Source organism: Heterocephalus glaber, unplaced genomic scaffold (genome assembly GCF_053883595.1).
Source record: "Heterocephalus glaber isolate CG9 unplaced genomic scaffold, H.glaber_assembly_v1.0 deba00001452, whole genome shotgun sequence".
Lineage (NCBI taxonomy): Eukaryota > Metazoa > Chordata > Mammalia > Rodentia > Bathyergidae > Heterocephalus > Heterocephalus glaber.
In genome coordinates, this window is record NW_028258302.1 from 14,842,244 (window position 1) to 14,861,842 (window position 19,599).

A 19,599-nucleotide genomic window follows, 5' to 3' on the forward strand; every position below is an offset into this window, starting at 1 on the left:
ACTCGGGGGAGGGGGCAGCTGAAGCAATCTTGGATGGGAGGGGCATGCTTGGAAAACTACCTAGCTTCAATCCCCCTCTCACTCTCAGAGCAGTGATCACTGCTACGCTTGCCTCTGCACCTCACCAGTTAGCCCCCCTCCCTCCCTTCACACCTTTCCCAAATTCCCCTTTGTCTCAACTTCTAGGCACCCTCTATCCCAAAACCATCTTGTATTACTCTACCCAAAACTTGGCTCAGATGGAGCCTAATGGGTAAGCGTGAGGGGGGGAATGTTAAAGAAAGGGGAACCTGTGTTTCTCCCACCCTCCCAATGCTAAAGTCTGTCCCAGGGGCAAAGGGCAGCTAAGGCACAGTGCCAAAGCTTCATCTACTTATGATAACTTCAGACTTGGCTTTAGAGCTACAAAAGGCCTCTAAAAACTTTAACCATTACAATTTATTTTATTTTATTTTATTTTGGGGGGATATGGGGGATCAAACTCGGGTCCTTGTGCTTGCACAGCAAGTGGCGAAACCACTGAGCTAAATCCCCAGCCCACCATTACTATTTATTAATATCTGACCTTATAATATTTCCCATTCAATGAATAAATCTTTGATCCATAGGCCTCTTATTTGCATGGAAGAACTGCTCCCAGATAGAGGCTTCCCCAGCTGCCGATGCCAGCCATGATGCCAATTCAATAGGTGTACTGTTTTTTTGTTGTTGTTGTTTTTGGAATAGGTGTACTGTTTAGAGCACTTCACCTCTCCTATTACAGATGCACCTGTCCCCCACAAAGAGCCAACAGAAAGCCTCCACCTTTTTTGTCCTCTAGGGGTTCCAGACTGTCCTATAGGAGGGACTTGGAAGGTGTTGGGAAGATGGTGACAAAGAGCTGCAGTCTGCAGTCAACAAAATGTCATCACCTGCCTTTATCACACACTGGCCATCACCTTGCAAGGTCAAAGGAGGAGTTGGAAACAGGTAGGCTAAGCCCAAAGGTATTGCTTCAGGAACTTCAGACATGGAGCAAGACGCAAGACGGACTTAGGCAGAAGACATAGATTCTGAGGACAGGACAGTCCCTTGCAAGCCCAAAAGTGGAAAGTCCCACAGGAGAAGATAGACACAGGAAGATGGGAAATCCCAATGCCGTGCCACAGCCCAGGGGTTAAGCCCATGGACTTTGGAATTAGCCAGACCCTGGTTCAAATCAGGCTGAACTCCACCACTGCCTAATTGGGGGACCTAGGCCTCAGTGCCCTCGTCTCTAAAACAGAAAAGATAGCAGTACAACCTTCCAGGGTTGTTCCAAGGTTGCAGGGCCCTGCCTTGCCCAGGACTTGGCAGTCGCATTAGTTCTTCCACCGCTGTCCAGCCACCTCCCCCGGGGAAGGAATCCCTCGGCAGCAGTGCACATTCCCATCTGTGGGATAGGCTAGGCAGGGGGCCTGGAGTCAGGGGCTGGAGAACAGATGTGACCTGAAGAGGAGGTAGGTGAAAGTGCTGAGCCCAGCCCCCCAACCCCCAGAGCCACAGCGGGAGCTCAGAACTGTTGAATCTGAATCCTGCTTCCTGACACACCACGATTGCTCAGGGGGCTGCTATCTGCATTATCCCGGACTTCTGCGCCCTCGCCATGGTGGACGTTTAAGAAAACTAGGCGTCGGGAGGGCGAAACCCGGGGTGTCAGGGTCTGAGAGGAGGGGGTCGCTGAGAGCAGACAAGACGCTGGCTCAGGTTTCGAGGTTTCCTGAGCTGCGCAGACTCCCTCGCGCTTTAACTCAATGGGAAACCTTTATGAAAAAGGGAGAAACTCCCCAAATAGAGTGAGCCAGTCCTCTCCGTTCTCCTCTTCCCCTCCCACGTAACTGGGATGCCCCGTAAAGCCTCAGCCCCTCCGGCCAGTCCTCTGATTCCTTATTCCACTCCCATTCCAGCCTCAGGCCCCGCCCCTTCGCTCCCGCCCGCCACCTCCGCTCGAGTCAGCGCCCCCCAGGCCAAGGAACGTGGGGGACATCCTTAACTCTTGGGGAGGGTCTGTTCTCTCCGTAAGCCAGGACGCGCCCCCGCCGACGGGGCGGATACCGGGTCCTGGCGGGCTAGCGTGCGCCCCGTCGGAGCTCCCGGCGCCACCCCGCCCGCCCAGAGCCCCGAGCGGCCGGGGCGGGGACTACAAGTCCCGGCGTGCCCCGCGCGCGCTCCCCCCTGGGGTTCCGGATGGTGAGCGGCGAAGGTAAGGCGAGCTCGCAGAGGCAGCGGCGGCGGCGGCGGAGACGGAGAGAGGCAGGCAGGCAGGGCGAGGGCGAGAGACGGAGGGAGGGAGCGAGCGAGGCGGACCAGACAGACAGACAGGCGGGCAGGCGGGCAGGCAGAGCGAGCCACCCGCCAGGCTGCGCTCAACCCCGCGCGCAGCGAAAAAGAGCAGAAGGCAGGAGGAGGGAGGGGAGGAGGGAGGAGGGAGGGAGAGGGAATCCAGCTACCACCACCCAAAGCCAGCGTCTGCTTTCTGTCCTCATTTCCTTTTCCCACCCAGCTCGGAGAGCAGAGAAAGGCAGAGAGAGCGAGAAATAGAGACAGGCAGGCAAACAGACAGACAGACAGAACGGGAGGGAGGAGGGCGGCGGAGGAGGAACAGGAGGACTACGCGGGGCGCGTTCCCTCCCAGGTTTGCATTTGGGGGGGTGGGGCGGGGGTGTCCAGGGCTGAGAGAGTGTGTGCTCGGCGGGAGGAGTGAAGGGGGCGCAGAGGGACCGAAGGAGTGATCGAGGTGGGGGGGCGCCGCGGGAGCGGGGGCCGGGTCCAGCGGAGTTAGCGGCGGAGAATGTGAGCCGAGGCGCGAGCCATGCTGTCAGCGACGGCGGGCGGCTCAGAGCTCCTCCACGACTCCTCTCCCCAGCAGCCGTGCGCCCGCGTCGCTGCCGCCGCGGGAAGACAGACGCCCCCCAAAGCCCCTCGCCTGGCTCGGACTCACGGAGCCAGCAGCCCAGCACTCCGGTGAGTGGCGCCTCCTCCCCAGCCCTAGACCCCTGCTGGGGACCGGTCGGTCGGGCTCTTTTGTGCCGCGCACCAGGGGGGCCGCCCGCGCCCCCGGTCCGGTCCGCGGGACCCTGTGGCTGCGTTGCCCGCGGTGCGATCGGTCTTTGTTTCCACCGGGGCCCGCGGCTCGGCTGGGCTCGGCTCGAAGCCTGGCAGGCAGCGCCGGGAAGGGGGAGGGGGAGGTGGACGGGGAGGGGGGCAGGGGGGGCGGTTCTCGGGTTTCCTGGCCGCCCCGCGGCTCTCCCGGCTCGGGGGCGAGGTGCGCGCCCAGCGCTGCCACGCGCCCCCTCCTCCTTCCCCCTCCCTCCGCCTTTGGATTTAAAACTGCAATTTGCTCTCCAGCTTGCTGAGAATGTTGGGGGGGGGGATGAAGGGGGACCGTGGGAGCGGAGAACAAGGCTGGATTTTAGGATCTGCGCTGGGAAAAGGGGAGACTGCGGAGGGAGGAGCCCCTCCCCTCCAACCCCCAAATCCCAAGGTTCCGCTGGCGCTCTGGGAGTTGAGGGGCGGGGACCTAATGACCCGGAGGGGGTGTGGGGCGTAGGAGAGATTTGGGGGCGGCCCGGGCCAGAGGGATTGGGCCGCGTGCCCAGTTACCTGGCGAACAAAGTCGGCTCACTTTTGCATAAATAAATAAATAATCGCCTATCTATGCGTTTCCTCTGGGGCTCTGATTGAATCAGCCCCCTCTTCCCCAGGGGGTGGGGTGCTGAGTGACAGCTGTCAGCCCCCTGGGCCAGGAGCTGGGGGTAAATTGCTGAATCTCTCTGCTTTCTGGCTGAGGGCACCTTCCCCCGCTGGGTATGGGTCTCCCGGCCGAGCCAGAGGGGCAGGGGGCTGACTCTTGAGTCTAGGAAATAACCTTGTTTCCTGTTCTACAGGAAAAGGGACAGCAACCCAGAGTTTGGGGGCTGGGGATGAGGCCTGATGGGAGCTAGGGAGGGGAGGGTTCCCCAGCAGTCTGACCCCCCAGCCTCCTGCCAGGCAAAGGGGCCAGCCTCGGGAGGAAGGATGTGGGCCTTGCTGGCCGGAGGCGGGAGCTGGGGCTGTCCCTGAGGCGGGCAGCGGGCACAGAGCAGGAGGAGGGAGAGAGAGAAGCGGGGGCGGGAATTCTCTACCGCAGACCCTGGGGGCCAGGGCCAGATGTGGAGGGGTGGGGAGTCTCCCCTCCCTTCCAGCTTGAGGGCCCTGGGGCTTGGCTGGGAGGGGCCAAGCCTGGTGCCCTCGGTTCTGCACCAGTGCCTGACTGGCAGGGCCAGCTGAATTTGGGCCCAGGCGTCACCCTGGGAGGCAGGGCTGGGCTGTACCAGTCTGGTCCCTGAGCACAAGGAGGGACCCTTGGGGGGCCTGTGTCTGTCTGGCTGGGCAGGCGTTTCCCGCCGGACCAGTTGGTGTCAGGCGGGACTTGGCCCCAGATCCCTGGGCTGAGCTCAGGGTGTGAGGACAAGCTTTGCCTCCGGGTCAGGGTGGCCACATTTTGTCCGCCGCTGCTGTTGCCGCTGACAGGGCGGGGGCATGTGCCCAGGCCTGGGCAGAGTCCTGCCAGGGCATTTGGGGTGTTTCTACTGTTGGCTTGTTCCTGTTCCGTGTGGCCTGGTGTGTGTGCTGGTGTGGGGCTGTAAATGAAGGATTACCAGTCCCCCCCCCCCCCCGCCCAGCATTAGGGAGCAGGCAGGCTGCGTTGTGGTGGGGAGCTATGGGGGGACCCCCCAGGTGGCATGTGCATGCTGCTTGCCATCTCCCTCCTTTGAGCAGATGTATATTTATTTTTATAGTAATGGAAAATCAAACTGGATAGTAAGTTGAATTCATTTTTTTCTCCTGCTGTGTCAATAGTTGGAGTAACCCCCAGAGACTGGTGAACTTCTGGCCCCAGAGTTCCCACCCTTCAGAGGTTGCAAAGACCAGTGAGGGCATGAGCCTGGGGGCTGGGCAGTGGGCACCAGTCCAAACCAGTGACTCTTGTCCTTCTTGGTCTGGCCTTGGGGCAAGTGCCCAGGTAGGCAGGTATTACCCCCTCCCCAGACACCCCCACACACTCCCCAGGGTGCAATTTGGCCACTCAGCCACCTCCCTGGTCAGTGCTTAAGTTGTCCCCAATCCCTCAGGGACAGTCCCCTGGTGGGCTCTTTCCCCTGCCTGCGCTCCCAGCCCACGTGCTGATATTTATTTTCTGTAGTAAAATCCATTTTTAATGCCGTTACTTTTGAAATAATATAGAGAGAAACAAATGTGATGTGTTTAAGTTGCCCTCTGTGAGTTTTTAATGTGATCTATAGCTGAGGTAGTGATGGAAGGAGCTGTTGGGCTTGGAGAAATTTGGTGTCATAAAGAAAAAGAGTTTGCTGTTTTGTGGTTGTTGGGCTGGGGGGGTCTGCAACAAGGTCGTGGGATCAGGGAGCCCTCAACACCCCCAGGTGCTATGGACAGAAAGCTGAGCCTCTGTTTTAGTGTGTGAGGATTCCGGGATTATTCTGCATTGCTCCCCAACTCTTGATACAGCCTTTGGCAAAGGAGCTTGGGAGCTGGGGGGCTTTGTTCCCCCCACTCCACTTGCTTGGATCTTGGCAGGGAGGCTTCTGGAACCCCCTGCTGAGCTAAATGGAGGTGCTGTGGGGAGGTTGGATTTAGATTCTAAAGGAGATTAAGGGATGGGGTTTCTACCTGATTGTTGTGGCCGTGTTGGAGGGTTGAGCTGACTGTCCCTGGCAGAAGACATTTGGGTGGGGGCTGCTCTGGTAGCGCCCCAGAGGGACTTGGCTTGTTCTTGAATCTGCCTGAAGCACTGACTTTGAATCATTCCCCTCTCTGCCTCTGCTCCCCATTGGACAGGGGCTCCCGGCAGGCAAACCTGATCTTTTTTTCCCCCTTCCCCTTCTGTCCCACCCCCCGGTCAACTTTTTTTTTTTTGGTTTGTAAAATACAGAGCTCTGTGTCTCATGCCAGCCACCCAAAACCACGGGGTGCCATGCCTGCATACCAGATGCCCAGACCCTTCTGGTTTTGCCTGGGTGAGGTCAAGCAGACTCACTATTATGGGATGGAGCCTAGCTCTGGCTCTGGGTCGGTCCCCTGGATCTCTTGGGACCAAGGGGGAGGGGCAAAGTCAAGACGGTTGGGACTAGGGACTGCAAGAGGGAGCAAGGGTACTGCTGTTGCTAATGCCAGCAGATGGGCCCCCCCAGGGAGAAAGAATGGGGGGAGGGAAACCCAGACAGTCACACGCTGGTGAACCAAGGAAAAGATGGAGACTGAAGCCATTGATGAAAGAGTGATAGAGAGAAGACAGGCAAGAAGTATGAGACTTCAGGGGCTGGCTCTGCAGCCCAGAGGACTTAGAGGACCTATCCCACTCCTATATTGGAGCCAGGAGGAGGCGCTCCTGAGGGCCTTTCATCCATGATCAAGTGCTAGGATTGTTTTGGGTGGGAAGATAAGCAGATGTCTTTGGGAAGAAAGGGAGGACAGGTTGGGGAGAAAGAAGGAAAGAATCCCGTAGGAGGAGGGAGAATGGGGAGAAAGGGAAGTCAGGGGTCTTGACTAATGCCCCCCAGCCCCAGGACATTTCTCATCTATTCTCCCCAAAGGTCTCAGAACACAGCTGAGGTCTTGAGAGATCGGGGTGAGGGTGGAAGGGTGTTAGGCAGGTACAGCACCCACAGGTTGTCAGGTGCCTTCTGCCAGGAGGCACTTGGGTTATAAAAGTGAGGAACATTAGGGCTCCAGAGATGCAGGGGCATCATCCATTTGGACCCTCACACACCCCAGTTTGACAGGCTGCATCCAAGTTTAGAGAGGGAAGCTGCTTGCCTAGGCTTCTAGATACTCTCTGCAAGGCCAGGCAGGGACCCAGGCTCTTGCACTCCACCTAACTGTAGCTAGAGAATTGGAACAGCTGCAGGGGGCCTCCTGGGTGCAGAGGGGAGCTGGAGCCTGAGGAGAGAAGCAGCCTGGCACCCTTGTGGCCAGAGCCCCCCCAGGGGAGGGGGAGGTGCCACTGCCGGGAGAGAGAGGGAGGGAGGAGAGAGAGGAGGGGAAACAGTGAGTCAGGCTTCCAAGAGCTGAGGATGAGAGCGCCAGAGCTGGGAGGGAGAGGGCAGGGAGGGCTGCTCTGATGGGGAGAGGGAGGGGGCCCAGCCAGAGGCAAGGCAAGGAGAGCCTGGGAGGGAGACAGCCAGCCCCTGGCTCTGGCCCTGGCCCTGGCCCAGCAGTAGGGCTGTGTGGAGGGTGCAGCCAATATGGACTTTGAGGTCCGTCAGGAAGGAGCCAGATTGTGCCCCTGCAGTATCTCTTTCTTCATTCCTCCTTTCTGATCCTATCCCAGGGTCTCAGGAAGATGATCCTGTCTTCTCATCCCTTCCTCTTGGGCCTCAGTTTCCCCATTCATTGTGAGATTTGGACTGTGAGCTATTGGAGAGGAAGTAGCGGGGGCAGAGCAGCTTAGGAGAATGTTGAGGGATGCAGTCTCCAGCTGCTGGCTGTGTGTGTACTCAAGACACTGCTGGAGCCTGCCCCCACTGCCAGACAGGGTGCAGCCTTTGGGTCAGGGGTCCCTCTCCGGCCCAGAGTTCATGTCATCTGGTGGGAGCTGGTGGGTGGGCAATGAGCACTGAGATACAGCGCATGCGTGTGTGTGTGTGTGTGTGTGTGTGTGTGTGTGTATTTATGAGAGAGAGGTGTGCTGGTCTGGCAGTGGTGGGTGGGCTGCCTGGGACCTTGCAGGATGCCCAGGGCCTAGACTGGGCCAGGGTCCTACATGCCCAGAACCAACCTCTGCTGTTGCTAGGGAGACGCTGGTGTGATCTGCCATGTTGCTATGGGTAGCTGGGGGGGGGGGTGGGAATGGGTCTATGGAGCTGGCAAGAACTGCCTGTACAGCCCCTCATGCCTGGAACTGGGACCAGAGCAGGAGGGATCCCCAGGGACTGCTTGGAAGGACGGATGGAAGGAGCCCTCCCTCCTCCCCAGCTGACAGGAAGCCCTGGCTCCCAACCCCTCCTTCCCCTAAGGCCTGGTCTCCCCTGCCCCTCCCTCCTGAATCCTAGCATCTCCCCATTGGCTAGGGGGCATAAGGAAGGTGGGCACTGAGGAGCCCTCTCCTGTAGGCCCTGGCTTTGACAGAATGGTGAAGTGAGGGTAAAGTGAGGCCTCTGTACCCCTCCCATCCCCACTGTGCTTGAACTCAGCTGCAGTAAGGCCCTGCTTTTTCTCTTTCTGCTCTGGGGTCCTTGGCCTGTGAGCCCAGGGGAGGGGCAGCTTCTGCAGCTGGCTGGCCCTAACTCCCAGTTCAGCCCAGCTGCTACTGAAGCTTCCAGAAGCTGGAGCTCTGCACCCCCTCTCCACCCCCGATCCAGGAGAGGTCTTTGCTGACCTGGGGGAGGGTGTCTTAGGAGCAAGTGAGCACCCTTAGCAGGACTAACACAGACAGCCAGACAGATGGGTGGTGGAACAGATGGACAGAGACACCCACGCACAGACAGACCAAGAGAGACAGACAGATGGACTTGGACAGGGAGAGACGGACAGACAGAGGTACTGGCAGAAAGAGGAGTCAAAAAAATGGAAGAGCTGAAAAGAGTCTTGAAGACAAAAGGGGAGACAGGGTGAGTGAGACAGGAAGAGATAAAGGGAGAAGCGGGTGGGGGGGGGGAGATATTCTGGAGGCTACAAACCACAAACAGGGATTTGATGAGAATCTGGAAGGTGTTTTCTGCCTCTTCCCTCCCCAAACCCCCAGGCCAGCCAAGTCTCCATTCCTTCCACCCCCGGCTCAGTTTCCAGCTGCTAAAGAGGTCAGGGAGAAAGAGAGAGAGAGAGAGAGAGAGAGAGAGAGAGAGAGAGAGAGAGGGAAGCCTTGCAGAGCCCCTGCCTCCCTGCTCTTCTGCACAAGAAGGGTTGTTGAGAGGACTCTCCTTGCCCCGACCTCTCTGCACAGATTTACAGAAAATGTCCCCTCTTACTGGAGGATGATGTCTCCTTGTACAAACTCACCCCCTACACTCACACCTGTCCCCACACATGCACAGGTACACACATTTTGTGACAACATGTAGCTCTCTACCTTCACGTTCATTCTGCAACTCTCCACATAACTGGTGAGCACATACCTGTGTTTCCTTACCTATCCAGGTGGTGACACATAGGCCCTGCCATGAGGTCTTAGGACATGTTGTCTCACATGCACATAGAGTCACACACACACTCTCTCTCTTTCTGTCTCTCTCTCTCTTACGCGCGCGCGCGCGCACACACACACACACAGAGTGTCAGCCACACCTGAACAGAGAAGGTTCAGCTGGCAGGTTGGGAAGACAGGAGGTCCCCTCCATCAGTGCATCAGTGGGAGCCCTTCTGAGAAGATGTGGGGCAAACCTGGACCCTGGGGTGGGTAGGGGGAAAGAGCTGAGTGTGTGTGTGTGTGTTTGTGTGTGTGTAGACTTACACACACATGTGTCTGTCTTGGTGTATGTGACAGAGACTGAGCACATGTGAGATGGGGTACGGGTGTGACAGTGTGTGGGTGGGCGTGTGATAGCTACTAGTCAGGTATAGATGTGAGTGCACATTTATGTGATGGTTATGTATGTAAGGTACCTGTGTAGCCATATATTTTGCAGAGTGGGGTGGCTCTGAAAGGGTGTGTTGTCTCTGAAGGTCCAGGGTGTGAGGGTGAGCAGCCTGTGTGAGGGTGCGTGTGGAGGCATGAGGGTTGTGTGTGAGTAGAGGGAGCATGAGGATGTAGCTGCAGGTGTGAGGCTGTGAGCATGTTATCTGTGTTGGAGAGGTGTTTTCAAGGCCTGGGTGCTACCAGAACAGGGCCATCACTACAAACACATGAGAAGGGTGCAGGACTCACAGTTGGGCACTGACCCACACAGACGCACAAGGACAGACATGCCCGCCTCTGTCCTCCTCCTTCCTCTTGCCTGGCGTCAGTGGTTTTTCAAAGGAGCCTCCATGAGGACTGTTTGCTGTGCAGTTCCCCTACCCCCAGCCCAGCTCTTCAAACAGTGATGGCCTCCAGGGGACTTTGCGGCTCCCGCCTGGACCTCCTGAAAGCAGATGGGTGGGCTGGGAACCGTCACCCCCCCCCCCGGGTGGGTGAGGAGGCGACTCTGTTCCTCAGGCCTAGCCACAGGCAGAGACAGATGGACCGCCTGTCCCAAGAATTGCCCCCTTGCAAGACACCCCACAGCAGAGGAATTCTAGTGACAGCCCCCAGTCGGCCCCTGAGCAAAGACCAGCACTCTTCTTCATCTCCCCAGAGGGGCATCCACCCTCACCTTAGAGCCCCATCATCTCTCGGAGCTCAGGACCCAACTACAGTGCCTACATCTCCCAACTATACAACTGTCCTGCGTACACACAGCTCTGACACTTCCAAACACAACTGCTAACTGTTAAACACCTACAGGCACACAGCCCCAACACTTCCACAAACACACAGCCACTCTAGATATGAACACCTCCCTGATATCCAGCTGCCTCGAATACTCACAGCCCTAGCACACCCCCAGAGACAACCACCACACACCTATCTGCGTAGCTGTAACACTTCCCCAAACACCAGGAACCCAGTTACAGCCCACACAGGTATTCTATAGCCCTTAGCATCTCTTTGGTGTCGGTGGGCCATTCTTACCTTCCCTCATCACAGGGACACTGAAGGTCTCAGTACCTCCTCAAACACACAGTCGTCCTCCCCACCCCAGTGTAACCGCTCCTGAAACTCTCAAAACCCCAGCTTCCCTCAGCCCCAGTAACTCCCCAAGCCTATCAAGTCCCAGTAACCTTTCCAGAGACACTACCCCAATTCCTTCAGAAACACAGTGGAGCCCCCAACATTTATACCTGTTCAAACATGTCTACAGCCCTAGCACTTAAGCAGAGTCCCTCAGTGCATCCCTAAGTACTCCAACACACGCGCGCACACACACACACACACACACACACAGCTTCTACTACATCCTCAAGCATATCAGCTCCATCTCCAACCCTAAAACCCTTAACCAGATATATCCAGGGCCCAGCTACAGCCCTAATACCTTCCTACCTACACAGGCCTTAGAGCCCCAACATCTCCCCACATAACGCATTTCCCCCAACTACAGCCTGGCACCCTCCAGACACACACGCAGCAGGCACACACACACATACAGGCTGTTTCAGCATTCACTCAGACAAGAACGCCCCCTGTAGCCACAACATTTACCTCAAACACACAGACAGCTTCAATTCTGGTGTATCTCCAAACAGTCCCCACAGCCTCTAATACCTTTCCCAACATGCATGTGCATGCACGGACCCTCCCCACAGGTCTCCACACCTCTACCAGGCAGTCCTGCCTGAGTCCCAGCAACTCCCCAGATGTAGCTCAGCTCTGGCTCCAAGACTTTGTTCAGCCATGTAGGGGCCTAGGGACAGCCCTACACCTTTCCAAACATGATGCCACACTTAATGCACAATATGCACAGCCTCGGCCAGTCACAGCCCTGACCTGTTTACCTCTTAGAGCTCACAAGCAGCTCTCCCGCTCCCCCTGTACCCCACAACACCCTGTCACATACCTCTGTCTCAGTTCTTCTGCAGCCCTCCCACCAGTCACACATTCCAGCACACCCTCCCCCACCCAGTCATTCCCCCCCCCAGACAGCCTCGCCTTTCACACGCATTGCTCTCCCTCTCTTTGCTGCCCAGGCCTCCCCCACTTCTCAGAGCCTCCTCTGCCTAGGGAGCCATCTCCACCCCTCACTGCCCCAGGCCTTTCATTCCTAAACAGTGAGGCTGGACATCTGGTTCAAAGCTGCCCCCCCACCAAGACCCTGTGCTCTGGACACTCTGGCCTGGGCTTAGGGGCTTGGGGCCTCCTTGGGTGTGGGACAGAGCCCTTTGGAACATGGTTATCCTGGTTTCTCAGCCAAGAACTCTGAGTACCCAGTCCTGCCTAGGCTCTGGCATGTATGTGGGGGGCTGAGGGAACAACCCCCAGCCTGCACTTTTTACGTGTTTGCCAACCCACCCATCCCTTGGCTCACCTGAGAAGGACCTGAGCTGGGGCTTCAGAGAGTGGAATGGGGAAGGTGCTGGCTAGATCCACCCCCCCACCCCCCCCATCTAGGCTGCAGGGCTTGGTCTCCCTGGGAGTCAGTTCCGACAGTGAAGGTTACTTTACTAGATGCATGATTTTAAACGGAATCTCCACCATCTGTTCCACCCCCTAATTACAGATGCACAGAATCCGCCTCAGAGGGCAGCGTGAGGGGAGTGATTTAGAGGCTGAGCTGCTTCTGCTTGTGTTAAGGCCGGGGAGATTGGGGGGGCTCTGAGTATTGCTCACAGCCCCCCAGTCCCATCTCTTTCCTGGGTGTCCCTTGTGCCTCTTCCCTTGCTGGCAGAAAGCTCATAGGAAGGTTCTTTCTGACCCCAAGACCTGAAAGAAGAAGCAACTGCAGTACTGCAGGAGGGGTCCCCAAGATATTGCCTGTGTCCCAGTCCAGCAAGTCCTGGGATACATACAGGCTCCATTAGGGCCTTAAAAAATTCAGTGGATCAATCTGCCTGCCTTTTGTGCCCTGGGGAGCCACAGGCACTGGCTTGACCCAGCTGTCTGCCCACCCAGGATACAGGAGGGATTGGTGAGAAAGGGAGGGGTTCAGAGCAGAGGTGGGGCTGTCAGATCTGGCAGCAGAGGACATGGGCAAACATGCCATATCCCATGAGGTGTGCTTGTATGTAGTGCCTGTCTGTCTTGGTACAGCTGGCATGCTGGACCCCAGATGGAGTCTCTGGGACTGGGTCAGCAGCCCCAAGGACCTGAGGGTCTGAGGGACATGTGGTTACACCCTGAGGACAGGTCTATCTTTGCCTATGGGACCTGGGCCCCCACCTGCTTGGTGGTGGTGGCGGCAGCAGCAACGTGGCAGCAGTGGGCACACTGCGGTAGACTCTGGAGCATTCACTGCGGGGAGAAAGGGAGAGAGGTTGGGCTGGAGGAATTTTAAAGATTGCTGCAGGCAGGAGGGTCTCTGGAACCCTGTGGAGCGGGCAGTCATGCAGAAGTAATCCTATCGCTGCCTGCCTGGAGGAGTGCAGAGGAGAGGGGGTGGGGAGGACGGAGCTGCTGCCCCTTCACCACCTCAGCCCCCTGTCCAGCCAGTCCTTGAAGGAGCCAGGAACCCTGGGACCTCCCTTGAGGAGGATGTCTTTGCCATCCCACCTTAGCATGTGTCGTCGCCTAGAGGGCCAGTGCCACAGCTATTGCTCAGCTCTGAGCTCTGGGTCTGATAAATAATGCCGCTCAGAGGTTGGGGCCAAGCCTGCTTCCTTGGGTCACCCAGTGTGGTGCCTCTAGCTGGCAGTCCTGTGGCAGAGCTCTTCTCCCTTCCAGCCTGGTCCTCTTCTTCTGCTGTGTGAGCTTGGGCCAGAGGCTCAGCCTCTCTGGGCTAGGTTAGGGACAGAGGAGTGTAGAAGAACCCAGAAACCCCTGTCCTTTTGTCCCACTTCCCAGCCCTCACAGGTTAACTGGCAGCTGGCTCAGCCAATCCAGGCTGGGTTGGCCTGCTCTACAAGGGGCCTCATCTGTTCTGGCCCCTCCATTTTGCAGATGGAGTAACCAAGTCCGAAGGTGGAAGGATGGTCAAGGCCAGCCTGCTGATGAACCCCCTCCTTCCTGCCCCATTTCTGCTGTCACTCAGGCTCTCCTCAGCCTCAGCTCAGCTAAGAGCAGGGCCTGGGGGGGGGAGGGACGGGGGATGTTTGGGAAAGTGGTTGCGGCTGAGAGGTTGCCATGGCGATACTGCAGGATGCCGAGCTGAAGTGGGGGTCCCACAGGGTCTCTGGGGCCCCCAGCTCCACACCCCTGTGGTCTTCTCCTCCCCACCTCCTGTCCCCCACCCAGATTCCTGTCAGGCGGCTCCAGTGACAGGTTGGGTGGGTGACAGGTGGTGCAGGTGATGGGCTGGGTGGGTGATGAGCCTGGGTGGGTGACAGGTGGTGCGGGTGCGAGGCAGGCAGGTGACAAGCTGGGTGGTGACGGGCTTTGCGGATGACAGGCAAGGGGTGTGGTTGGGGAGGATGCTGTCTCCTGGCTGGTGGTCTGTTACAGCCCCCCTACCCTCTTGCATGTGCATACACATAGATTCTGGGCTCAGAGCTTGGGGCTAAGATACTAATGAGGCTTATTACGCATGGAGGGGCAGGTGCCCAGGCTCACTAATGAGAGGCCTTTAACGAATAGGGGAGACAGCTGGGGGGCTTCAAGGACTTTGGCTGGCCTTCTTGGACTGAGGTCCTGGGGGTCCCGACCTGCTGGTCTCATCCTCCAGCCAGATCAGGATCTGTCCTTCCCTTTGCCCCTGGACGCTTTGATTTATGTTAATACAGTACTAACCAAGTCATTCTTTTTTTTTTTTTTTTGGTACTGGGGATCGAACTCAGGACCTTGCACTTGTGAGGCAGGCGCTGGAACCACTGAGCTAAATCCCCGGCCCAGTCATTCTAACTACTATTGTCAGGCATGGTGCCAAGTTCTTTACATGCATTTTTTCATTTCAACGCAACAGTCCTAGGAGGGAGGTACTATTACCCCATTTTACAGATGAGAACTCTGAGGCTGAGAAAAGGCATGGTGCAGCTAGGATTTTATTGTATTGATATTTTTTCTTTTTCTTTTTTTTTTTTTGAGACAGGGTCTCACTTTGTAGTCCAGGCTAGCCTCAAATTCGCAGTGATCCTCTTGCCTCAGCCTTCCAAGTGTTGGGATTACCTATGTGCACCCCCACGCTCAGCTGCAGCGGGGATTTTAATCCAAGCCTCTATCCCCCTGGATCTTCTGAGCCACACCACCAGTAAGACTTGAGTGTGGGTACAGACCCTGACCCTCCCAGGGCCTCCATTTCATTCTTCTGGAGAAGGATGTGTGGTAGAGGGGTAATCACCATGAGTCTTCACCTCTGACTCAGGTGACCTCAGGGACTCCTCCAGCTAGCAACCTCACCCCATCTGTTTTTTGGTTTGTTTTTTTTTTTTGGTACCGGGGATTGAACTTGGGTCCTTGCGCTTGCACAGCAGGCGACAAAACCACTGAGCTAAAATCCCTGGCCCTAGCCTCACCCCATCTGGCCCAGCTTCTGGTGACACCCCTTTGCTAGAGAGTGGGCAGGGCTTAGTGCTGAGGGGCTGAACTGAACAGGGGACACCTGGGATATCTGAGCCACTTCCTGCACTCTGTGGTGGGGAGCTGAGGCCCAGAAAGGAGCAGCAGCCACCCAAGGTCACACACCCTGCAAGTCGAGAGAGAGAGTCGAGTGGTAGGGCCTGTTGGGATCCCAGGTCTCCTAGCCTCTTGAAAGGGTGGGGCTGGGTGTGGTGGCAGGGTTGAGAGGCCTCCTCTTCCTGGGCCCCACCCACCAGTGTAGTTTTTTCCCTGGACGTTGTGAGCCCCCAGCTCCTGTGAGGGTGCAGGGTTTTTGGCTGACTCTTTAGGGCCATTCCCCCTCCCATGGATCTGGGCCCCTAGTGTCAGTTGAGCCTCTCCTTTTGGAACCCACTGGGGTGGAAACTCCCTGGCAACAGCTGATGGATGGAATAGGGTCTTGACATTGGCCAGGGGCCACAGCATAGGCCTGGAGGGACCAGGCTGGGGCTGGGGGGCTTGGAGGGGAATTTAAGGGAGAAGAATGAGGCTCATAAATCTTGGAGCGTCTTGTTTGTCCTCGACCTTAATCTCTTACCAAACTTGCTCTCCAGCAGCTCATCTGAGGTGCTGCATTGAGGGACCCCACCTGCCCACTCCCTTCTCCTGCTAATGGAGGCTCCCTGCTCCTGAAATTGTAACCCATGGGAAAGAGAAGTGTAGCCACCGTTGTTGGGCAGGATTAAGACAATGGCTAAACTACTAAATCTTGCCTCTTGACTCATTATAGTAGGTAGGGCAGGGGCCTTTACTACCTCAGTTTCCCCAGCTTTGGTTTGCAATGCTTTCCTGGTGGCTCCCAGCTCAGCCTGGAGAAGAAGGAGAGCTGGGACCAAGAAGATTTTTAGCAGATGAAGGACACATGGCCATGTCCTCAGAACCCCACAGTCTGAGAGAAGCAACAGCCCTGCCCTTGCCAGCTCTCAGCCCCAGAGGTGAGGTCTAGAACCCAGCAGCTGGGTGTGTGCTGAGGTCAGGCAGGGGTGGTGCTGGGTGGCTGGCCTGGGAAGGCTGAGGCTTTTAGGGGAGGCCAGAGGAAGGGTGGCGGTTTGCCTGGGGTACTGAGGAGCCATCTTTGGTTGGGAGGCAGGGCGTCGAGAAGGATCTGGCTTTCCCACAGGCCCAGGCAACAGTAGGCTGGAGTTCTGGGGCCCTCCCAGCTCCCCAGGGAACTCGTTGCTGCCTGGCCCTGGGGACCCAGGCGTCCTGGCGGGTGAGGGCGGGTCTCCAGCAGGCGCCCTGCCAAACCCCGCAGCCTGCTCACCAGGAATCTTGTTGCTGAGAGATGGAAAATCCCGGCTGGGCCTGCAGCTCATCCCTCCCCTCCGGGAGGAGGAGGGGCCCAAAGATTCCTTCCTGCACACCCCCTTCCCATCTCGGGCAGGGCCCTCCTCGCCAGTGGGTGGGGCTGGGGGCCCAGGACAGGCCTCTAAGGCCCAGTCACATGTTCTGGAGCCCTGCCCAGCCCTCAGTGGGCACCAGGGCACTCTGGAGGCAGAATGAGCCTGGTGCAGCACAGGAGGGGTGGGGGTAGGGTGCTGAAGCCCAAAAGGGGTCTGGGCAGGGGCTGGTGCCTGGCCCTGGCCCCTCTGGCTCCCCCAGGGCGGAGGGTGAAGAGTTGGTTCTCTCCTTGGACAGGAAGACGAATGATCCCATTATGGGAGCGTGATTTTATTCCACGTGTCAGGGAGTCTGAGATTAACTTGCTCACCAGTCTGTGACAAACCCTTCACACCCAACACACACACAGAGGCAAAGAGACACACACATATACTTGGTGTCACAAACACATATCACACAGACACAGATAAGCATTTCCACACTCCACCACATGGCGTGGTCTCATACAGAGACACCAGCACACATACTTAGACCTAGACCCACAGCCTCAAAGCACAATGTGTCCTCACTCATGCCCAGGCCACAGGGACCCACAGACACAAACAAGCAGTCCAGGGCTTGCTTGCACTCACTACTTAGTAGCCATGTACAGAGTCAAAGACACATAGTGCCCCATAGACACAGACACACTTAGAGATACACACAGAACCAGACAAAGTCATGCAGACAGGCACAGACCAACAGCCACACGCTCTGAGACAAAGACCCAAATAACATACAGAGACAAAGACAGGCACAGATACACAGCTGGCGGGGCTCACACAAGCACAGGCGTGCATACCCGGACACAGACAAAGACAAATAAATGCCCAGAGGTTTTGCTGTGGACAGATGTAGAAGCACATGCACATCTGGGCCTCCTCCTCGACCTTCCTGCCTGGGGACATTGGTAATCTGGCGCCTGTGGCTCCAGGGAGGACTCTGAGGAATCTTCTACTCTATGAGAGCGCCCCCACCCTGGGCCCAGGGCCAGCTCCCACTTCTGGCACCAGGCCCACAGCCGAGGCCATATCAGCCACACCCTCAGCAGAGCCCTGACACCTCTTACCTTCCCCATTGGTCACACTGACAGGCACCGTCTTCCCTTATTTGTGCTCAAAATGCACCCCCTTTCCAGTCTCTCACTCATACACCCCCCTGCTCCTGCCTCTTGTCTTTCTCAGTCATTCCACCCCCCAGCAGATATGTTCAGCCTCCATTTCTCTCTCACACTCACACAGCCTCCCTCACTTACACATGTGTGCATAGTCATAGCTTTCAGGGCATGCACATACCCCCCTCACATACACAATTCCACATACACTTCCTTGCCTTCTCGCAGGGTAATTCACAAATGCACCACACATCCACTCCCTCACATGCAGCCTCACCTCTCTCACATGTGCACACACACACTTTCAGAGCCTCCCATCACTTTCCTTCCTCTGTCACTCACACTCACTCACTCTGCCAAGAGTATAGCTCTGCTGCAGATTAGCCCATGATGGGCTTTGTCACTTCTCTTCACTCTGTCCTTGGCCTCCCTAGCCTCAGTCTCTCCTCTTGGCCTTGGATTCTTTTGTCATTTCTCCATCTAGTCAACAAGTATGTATGGAACATTTCATTCATCCAGCAAATAAGGATTGGGCATTGTTTATGAGGTAAGCCATAGAGAGACTGTTGGTGGTCAAGATAGAGGCCCAGGGCCAGGGATTTAGCTCAGTGATTCCGCCACCTGCCTCAGAAGTGCAAGGTCCTGAGTTCGATCCCCAGTACAAAAAAAAAAAAAAAAGGATCGCTGTGAGTTCAAGGCCAGCCTGGTATGCAAGTATCCAAGATAGACAGAGGCCCTTCCCTCACAGAGCTGTGTTTTGTGACCAGCCCAGTTGCTTATTGCTTCTCTCTTCTAACTAGACTGGAAGGTAACCCTTGATCTCAGCTGTTGAAGGATGTGTAGAAATTCATAATAGGAAAATTGAGGGAAGGGTGTTCTAGTAAGAGGGAACAGCATGAAGCCACTCAACTGTATAGTGTGCTGAAAGTTTGTGCTCAGGGACCAGGTGATATACTGCAAAGACAGCAGAAGCCAGATGTTACAGATTGGATGCCCTGCTCAGTTTTGTCTGGTGGGCCACAAGGAATCATGGGAAGTTCTTTGTGACAGGACCAGGGTAGGGACAGACTGGAGGCAGGGAGGCTACTTGGGAGATTTGAGTAGAATGGGTGGGAGATGATGGTCTTCTAATCTAGAAGAGTGAGCAGGGTGAGGAGGAGATTCATTTAGGGCCAAGGATCATTGTAGTTCCAGCTCCAGTGCCATGTGGCCTCAGGAAAGAGCTACATCTCCATGAGTGAGGCACATCATGTGAGGCTGGGACAGTGGAGGGCTAGGCTTGTAGTAGATGCTCAGTAAATTGTCAGTTTTCAGTTATCAGTTGAATGCAGGGGGGACATCAGATGAGCACCTGCATCAGGTGCTGGAACCCAGAGGCAGCTCACCAGTTATCCTGCAGACAGCGGAGAGGGCTGTGGGTAGGGATGGAGGTGAAGCATCCGGGAATTTAAAGGAAGATGAGGCAGCCTGTTAGGGTTCTGAGTGTCTCATGGAGAGGAGCTGGTGTTGAGCTGGCCAGGGGAATTTGGACAGGCAAGTTGGGGAAGGTGCTTCAGGGAGAGCAGACTCTGTGATCAGCCTGAGGGCAGGACTTGAGAGTTGGCTGAGTCTCATCCACTGAGTGTAGGACACAGAGTAAGAGTTTTAGGGGTTGAGTTTGTGGAAGCGAGGCCTTAGGGCCAGGCTGAAGGGGCTCAGTGTGGAGCTGAGCTGAATTCAAAATCCAGTGTTTTGTGGTAGCCTGGAACATGGCATTTGGATTCAGCTTCAGGACCTACCACGTGCTCTCCCTGGCCTGGGTTTCCCCCATCTGTGTGATGAAGGAACTCTGCATTGTGTCCTAGCAGTTGGTCTGGCCAACTCGGGTGGGTACTTCTGCCTTGGGATT

The 19,599-nt window shown here is 56.5% G+C and overlaps 1 protein-coding gene across 14 annotated transcripts in view; it reads left to right on the forward strand.

Annotated features, from left to right (window-relative positions):
- Nucleotides 1-891: 891 nt before the first annotated feature.
- Ahdc1 (AT-hook DNA binding motif containing 1) overlaps nt 892-19,599 on the forward strand; it is a 67,299-nt gene continuing 48,591 nt past the window's right edge. For 2 of the 14 annotated variants that reach the window (XR_015452765.1, XR_002397000.2), the window contains exons 1-2: nt 892-2,221; nt 2,885-2,982. Coding sequence is in view for 1 of the 14 variants with exons in the window: in XM_087215458.1 (XP_087071584.1) it covers nt 2,206-2,221; nt 2,885-2,982 (114 nt within the window). In the remaining 13 variants the exon portion in view is untranslated. The other 12 variants (XM_087215464.1, XM_087215465.1, XM_087215461.1 and 9 more) reach the window with 11 other exon arrangements.